Source organism: Corticium candelabrum, chromosome 4 (genome assembly GCF_963422355.1).
Source record: "Corticium candelabrum chromosome 4, ooCorCand1.1, whole genome shotgun sequence".
In the NCBI taxonomy this organism is placed as follows: Eukaryota; Metazoa; Porifera; class Homoscleromorpha; order Homosclerophorida; family Plakinidae; genus Corticium; species Corticium candelabrum.
Genome location: NC_085088.1, coordinates 4478807 through 4486375, shown reverse-complemented (window position 1 = coordinate 4486375; position 7569 = coordinate 4478807). Strand labels below are relative to the sequence as shown.

Sequence of the window (7569 nt, the reverse complement as noted above, 5' to 3'; positions counted from 1 at the left end):
CTAAAATGATTTCGGAAGTATTTATCAATATCGATGGTAAATGGTGTCTAACAGCGTAGGATCGTTTTACCTAGATCAACATATCATTTGTAAATGCCATGACATCTCACGAAGAAAGAGACGTCTGCCGTGTTTGCGGCGATATCTTGGTGGACGGCATGAAGCGACGACTCTTTGATTCTTCGGCAGACCGCTAGCTAGTCTAACCGCTCGACTAGCGAGACTACCGCTCGACCAGTTGTCAAAGGTGATGGTCTGGCGACGCTGCTGTGCATGTCCTGTCACCGCAAGTCTGAAAATATCGAAGAACTGAAGCTGAAACTAAAACTAAGATGTGTGCGTGCAGAGTCTAATCATTGTTCTGGCATGCAGAGTTCAGTCATTGTTCTGGCGTGCACTCAGCCGCCCACGAGGATTTCACACTCGCGCAATCAGTGCTAGTGCACTTAGCATAACCAATTATTGCTAAGCCAATCAGAATTTACAACTGAGATTCGGGTTGTAGAAGCTGATTGGCTTAGAATGGCTATTTCCGAAATCATTTTAGTATCGACTTGGTTCGCGCGCTCTCTGGTCTGGAAGTTCGAGGCTAGAACATGTGTCTTCGAGGTCTGGAAGGTCAAGGCTCTGGCTTTGTACACTGAAACATGCAGAAGAGCCTCGAATTGTAGTTCCAACTTAAGGTGCTAGCTTCTTACAGAACATACGTACATGTAGTCGTGCTAGCAGTCAACTCAAAACCCGATCCGGGTCCTGAACTCCTGTGGAACCTCCCGGATGCATCCGTGGTCACGTGAGAAACTGCTCACGTGCGCGCTTTAGACATCTTGACAGGTGTACACTAGAAAGTATAACCCCAGCCACATGGGCGATTCGTTCGCGTCCAAGGATGGCCAAAGCACGACACTACTAGACTCATTCCAAGGCTCCGTCGATTTCGACTCCGCGTCCGGCAGATCAACCACCAACGAATCATTCGACCAGACAGGAGCAGACCGCAGATACCTCGACGCCTGCATCTTCCTCTGGGAAGGAGAAGACAACGACCAGTTCGACGTCCATCCCAGAACAAAACGCTCAATCAAAGCCTACATGCTCGTACACAACAGATGGATGAAGTCAACAGACCTGATGGCGGCTGTTGTTCTTCTTCTCTTGGCCGTCATCGAGCCTCCCTCCATCATAATCAATTCAATCGACACTCGGAACTCGACCAGACAACGAGACGACGTGAAATCCGTACTCTTATACGTCCAGTTGACGACGGAGGTAGTGTGTTTGGCTGTGATTTCGTTTGGTATTATGTTGAGGATGATGTGGATGGGCATGCGCAGATACTTCTATCGCGTCAGTCTGTTCATGACGTTTTGCGTGTTGATAACAATGTTTGCGCGGACGGCGACCACGCCCTTTTGTGCTCACTCTTGGTGCTACTATCTCGATCTGATCCGGGCGTTTCGACCGATTTTTTTAATCAATTCGTATTACTGTGCGTCGGTTCGGAGGACAGTACGGCAGATCATTAAATCACTCAAGTCGGCCATTTTTATTATTTTGTTTATTGTTGCATTCATCATGGTGTGCTCTCTTCTCGCTCTCATTCTCTTCAACGACTCGAGAAACAACGAATTCTTCGCCGACTATTTGACGTCACTCGTGAGCCTCACTGTACTCTTCACGACGTGTAATTCCCCGGATGTCATCTTACCGTACTATTCACAGTACTGGTGGGCACCGTCGTTCTTCATTCTCTTTCTCTGTGTCGGGCACTACATGATGAAGGCATTACTACTGGCTGTCATCTTTGAGTCGTTTTCAGCCCACGTTTGTGATAAATTTTGTCGACTCTATCTACACCAACGAGAGGCACTGTTTCATGCATTTTACACGTTGTGTGGTCAGTCGACAGAACAATTAACTAAATCTTCATCCATACAGATGACGGACAGAGAATGTCACAATGCAGATGTAGATGATATTCGAATCATTTCCACACCGGAGGTCACATTCCAGCAGTTTCGAGGTCTGATGACATTTTATCGGCCCAATTGGTCATTAGTAGACGTCCAGTGTTTCTTCAAGTGTCTCGACTCTAATGGTAAAGGATGCGTTAGTCTGACAGAGTTTCTTCGATTCTATGAGTTAAAGGACGTCGAGTGGCAACCGGACGTTCGTCATCATACACACCAATGGAAAGGATATGTGTGGAATGGAATACCGGCGCTGAAACGAATATCAGAGAGAAAATATCTGGACACGACCCAGTTGCAAGTACTGGAGTGGACTGTCGGTGGGCTGTTTCGATTCTTCATAAATGTGTCGTTATTCGCGTTCTTCGTCGTACTCATTTACGAAGGTGCCTCGGATGGGAACCCTGACGAACACCAGACATGTAGAGCTTTGGAGCAACGAGACACTGTCTACTGGATTAAAGTTTTCTTTGTGATTCTGTATGTCATCGAAGCGGTTCTCAAACTGTTGACACTCGGCATCAAAGGATACTTCTCCGTATCGTGGAACGTCTTCGACTTTGTTTGTGTCGTAGCTGGTGTCCTCGACGTCATCCTGGATGTGGCCGTTCTCAAAGGCGTGAAGGCATGCGATGAGGACTACTTCGGCGAGCACGTGATTTTCAAGTTTGTCTTCTGTATTCGAGTGATTCGACTCTTTCGTTTATTTGAGGTTTCCAGGAAGAGTCAGGAAACCGTCTCCGCTCTCTTTGCCGTCATGCATCGCATGATGGCCGTGGCACTGGTCATCCTACTAATGTTCTACACTCTGTCCGTCGTCGGCATGGATTTCTTTGCATCCAAGGTATATCGCGGTTGTTGCCAGAACTACACGAGGCAAGGGTTCGATGTCGGTGTGTATTTCTTGGGCGACAGAAACAGCACAAATCAATACTATCTGAACAACTTTGACAGCATATTTGAGAGTTACGTGTCGCTTTTCGTTCTTATGGTAGTGAACAACTGGTACGTTCCCATGAATGGGTTTACATCGGCGACTGGAACGCAGTGGACTCGTCTCTATTTCGTCTTCGTCTACATCGTCAGTCTGGTCTTCTTCGACACTGTTGTTTCCGTCATCATCGACTCGTTTCTGTTTCGAATTCGAACTCATCAGTTAGGGATCGAACCGAAGGATGTCGATGTTGGTGTCATTTCAGTGAACGTTCGAGATGAGGACAAGATCGATGGACAGTTGCCCGATAGTGAGACTGCTGTTTACTACCGTGGTACATACCATCCGAGCAAGGCTGATATCAGACTACGGAGGTATGACAATGAGATCACACCGTTGCTACTGAGACAGGACAGGCAACTGCGACGTCACGATGAAAGACCAGCGGTGACCATTCGTCACTCGTTTGGTAGTGAAGAACACCTCATCTTTGTCAAAGACCACTTTGCCACCTGACAATTTGGCTTCATGACAGGTATGCATCAAAGAGTAATAAATAACCTTATTGATGCTAAATTAATTTATACAATTAATTAATTTATAAATGTAAATATCAGGTGTACAAACAGAATCCAATTGAAATGATTAAATATGTGTTGCAAAGTGTGGGGCCCCAATTATGGAGGGACAATGAGATGAAAAACAAATCTCAATCCTGACCATCTCCCTCCTTCTAAGGTCAAAATCCACCAGGCGCGTCACCTATGGGGTTTAGGAGGGACAACGAACTGCCCCATTTGAGTATGACAAACTGTATGTACACAATTTAGATTTTAGATGAAGGTGTAACTGCTGAAGTGCTGCATACGTTCCAGCAAGTGGCAGTACATTTTTGTATCTAAGCAAACCAAAGCATGTTGGCTGTGGTGTTACGTAATAATTAACCAATCAGAATACCTAAGGTCACGGGACATGTTCTTGTGTGTGCTTGTGTGTGTGTGTGTGTGTGTGTGTGTGTGTGTGTGTGTGTGTGTGCGCACGTGTGTGTGTGTGTGCGCACGTGTGTGTGTGTGTGTGTGCGTGTGTGTGTGTGTGTGTGCATGTGTGTGTGTGCATGTGTGTGTGTGTGTGTGTGCATGTGTACGTGTGTGTGTGTGTGTGTGTGTGTGTGTGTGTGTGTGTGTGTGTGTGTGTGTGTGTGTGTGTGTGTGGTGCATGCGTGCTTGTGTGTGTGTGTGTGTGTGTGTGTGTGTGTGTGTACGTGTGCACGTGCACGCGCGCGTGTGTGTGTGTGTGTGGTGCATGCGTGCTTGTGTGTGTGTGTGTGTGCGTGCATGTGCACGCGCGTTTGTGTTGGACCTTCTTTGGTCCTATAATAATAAATTAATATATACAGTATGGCATGGCCTTGTTCATGGTATCAATATCTACCAAAGCCTTGGACTGTACATAGACTAGAATATGTTACTGGACCTCCAAAATTGTAGAGGCCAGCTGCTGGGGTTTACGAGACCTTGTCTGTTGTTGAAAAGGCCGCACCCACTATTTGGGTCCATGCCCCTGATGCCACTCCAGGTAGACAGTAAGTCGACTTGAACAGAACCGACCCAAATTATAAATGGGCCAGATACACACCCAACCCACTGACGAAGACTTCACATACAAGATCAGGAGATATTGAGGGAGCATACGAGTTAATATCAACTAGTATATTTCCATGCACAACAAGCTGCTAGCCAATCACACAGCAAACTGTTTCACAACGAATGCTGTCATCTCACAGCATCTAGATTTCTATTCGGTTTCGTCAAGCACGTAGAAAACATCAAATGCAAACTGTACAGTTCGTCTCTCCCACAAGTCACAACGCTCACCGTCCAGACAACTTATAAAGACCAAATACTCTACGTCTAATACCATCTACAGCAATAAATCTCCTGCTGCTTGTACACACTATAGGAAGACCACTACTCTCTCCAGTCTGTCTGTACATCAAGCAAGTCTACAAACTTCTATACACAAAGTCTGTCTCTACCACGACATATCACAATATCGAGTACTCCACACCGTCGGCGACCATGCTCGCATCATGGCCATAACTGTGAGCCCTTCGGGCCCCAGTCGTCGACGAGTCCAACATGGACGCCATAAACGAGTCAATGTCTGTGCTGTGAACTCGGCTTGCTAACGAATTCGATTTCGTCTGAACAGGCGAAGTGGGTGAACCAACGCCATGCCCTGAGGGGCTGAAGCCGGGTGAGTCAATCGAGGTGACTTTCGGAGACCCAAAAACGTCCACATGAGGGAACTCCTCCTCCTCCTCCTCCTCCTCATACTCATCATAGTCATCCACATGTCTATATGATCCGGTCGTTCCTACTGACGGCATTTCCTGTGACTCGCCTCGTTGTAGAGTCATGCTCCCACGACTGAACGCTCCCGAGAACGCGTCGGCAACCGGACTCGTATGCCGCTTCGTCCTCATCTCCTCGATTTCATCTAGACTCCGCGTCTCGTATCTCGACGACTGTCGCTGCGGCAGCGTCGCCGACTTCCGACTGCTCACGTTCGATGGACCGGCATCGAGAAGGTCCTTCGCGTCCCTCACCGCCGCCGGCGGAGCCCCAACGAAGGCAACTGGATTGCTGATGACCGGACGACCTTTACCGAGATACGATGACCGCACCGACTTCCGACCGAACGATAGAAGGTTCCTCCAGTTCGTACTCGTTTTACGCGACGAGATGTCGTCAGTCGTCTTGCTTCTACGTTCGCTCGGCGGCGTCAGATTGCCTCTATTGCTCCGAAGAGATAGAAATCCATCCGGTGGATTCTGTGTTGCTGAGCGTACTAATGGTGGGATTTGGATGTTGGCGCTGGCGGCCATTGCGGCCAATCCGGGTTCGCCAAAGTACCAGTCAACGTTTGTAATCAGTGATCTTACCACTACTGATGGAGACGATATGTCGATCATACCGACGTCACCGATACTCGAAGATTGAGGTCTACAGGTTGGGAGGCAAGGATCACGTCGTACAACAACATCATGTGTGTGTGTGTGTGTGTGTGTGTGTGTGTGTGTGTGTGTGTGTGTGTGTGTGTGTGTGTGTGTGTGTGTGTGTGTGTGTGTGTGTGTGTGTGTGTGTGTGTGTGTGTGTTACTCACTTCATGAGATTGGGTGCCCACACGATCGACAAGTTCTTGGCTGTCATTTTCGTTTCATCGCTATGTAATGCGAGCCTTGCCAAGTGCTTCATCAAGAATTCAGTAGTACTGTAACAAACGGTTGGAGATGACTAGCAGCCTATACAGTACAACCGACACACACACACACACACACACACACACACACACACACACACACACACACACACACACAAGAATGGATGGACAAACACAGACAAACGGACAGACAGACAGGTGGATACATGGACAGATAGACAGATAGACAGACCGACAGACAAACAGGTGGATACATGGACAGACAGACAGACAGACAAATAGGTGGATACATGGACAGATAGACAGACAGACAGACAAACAGGTGGATACATGGACAGACAGATAAACAGACAGACAAACAAGTGAATACATGGACAGACAGATAAACAGACAGACAAACAAGTGAATACATGGACAGACAGGCAGACGGACAAACAGGTGAATACATGAACAGACAGACAGACACACACACACACACACACACACACACACACACACACACAGGTGGATACATGGACAGACAGACAAACAAGTGAATACATGGACAGACAGATAGACACACAAACAAACAGGTGAATACATGGACAGACAGACAGACAGACCAACAAGTGAATTCATGGACCGACAAACAGGTGACTACATGGACAGACAGACAGACAGACAAACAGGTGAATACATGGACAGACACACACACACACACACACACACACACACACACACACACACACACACACCACAGGTGGATACATGGATAGACAGACAGACAGATAGACACACAAACAAACAGGTGAATACATGGACAGACAGAGACAGACAAACAGGTGAATACATGGACAACAGACAGATAGACACACAAACAAACAGGTGGATTCATCCATGATGGACAGACAGACAGACAGACAGACATGGATAGACAAACAAAGAGACAGACACAAATACACACCTGAGATGAGGGGGTGGTAACTGCCCCAACACGGTAGCTATTGCGTTCTGTTGCTTCAACGTGCCCTCCTCCATACGACAGGCAGCCTGAAATTCCGACCCAAAAACAAATTTTACTAAAGCCAATAGCCAACCATTCCCAAGACCGTCGTTACCTCAAAAGTGTCATACAACTGATACGTAAACAACGGATTCGGTAACTCTCTAAATTACAACACAACACATTCATGTCACTCCACAATACATCCACATTCTCCATTAAGACGTTTATCACCACTAAGATCTCAAATATCGTTAACTAAACTTGAGCAAGCTGGTGTGTGTGTGTGTGTGTGTGTGTGGTGTGTGTGTGTGTGTGTGTGTGGTGTGTGTGTGTGTGTGTGTGTGGTGTGTGTGTGTGTGTGCCTGTGTGTGTGCGTGTATGTGTACAGGGTTCTCGCTAGAGATGTTTGGGAGCGTGGCGGGATGGGCGTGTCCACAACGCATGCCATCTTCTCTCTT

At 47.3% G+C, this 7569-nt stretch overlaps 2 protein-coding genes across 4 annotated transcripts in view; one reads left to right on the top strand and one right to left on the bottom strand.

Moving 5' to 3' along the window:
* Positions 1-864: 864 nt before the first annotated feature.
* Positions 865-3552, top strand: LOC134178450 (two pore channel protein 1-like). The gene has a single exon (XM_062645327.1). It carries the CDS (start codon positions 865-867, stop codon positions 3418-3420), a length of 2556 nt encoding a protein of 851 aa, XP_062501311.1. The 3' UTR covers positions 3421-3552.
* Positions 3553-4640: 1088 nt separating this feature from the next.
* LOC134178621 (rho GTPase-activating protein 32-like) overlaps positions 4641-7569 on the bottom strand; it is a 9162-nt gene continuing 6233 nt past the window's right edge. For 2 of the 3 annotated variants that reach the window (XM_062645504.1, XM_062645505.1), the window contains 4 exons: positions 7224-7272; positions 7070-7155; positions 6070-6177; positions 4641-5909 (listed from right to left, as the gene is read on the bottom strand). In XM_062645504.1, coding sequence (XP_062501488.1) covers positions 4949-5909; positions 6070-6177; positions 7070-7155; positions 7224-7272 — 1204 coding nt within the window. In that variant the 3' untranslated portion in view covers positions 4641-4948. Of the gene's footprint in view, positions 5910-6065; positions 6178-7069; positions 7156-7223; positions 7273-7569 lie in introns of those variants that run through there. The other variant, XM_062645507.1, reaches the window with a different exon arrangement.

Coding starts and splice junctions, on each gene's coding strand:
- LOC134178450 (XM_062645327.1), top strand. CDS start 865: ATGGGCGATTCGTTCGCGTCCAAGGATGGCCAAAGCACGACACTACTA.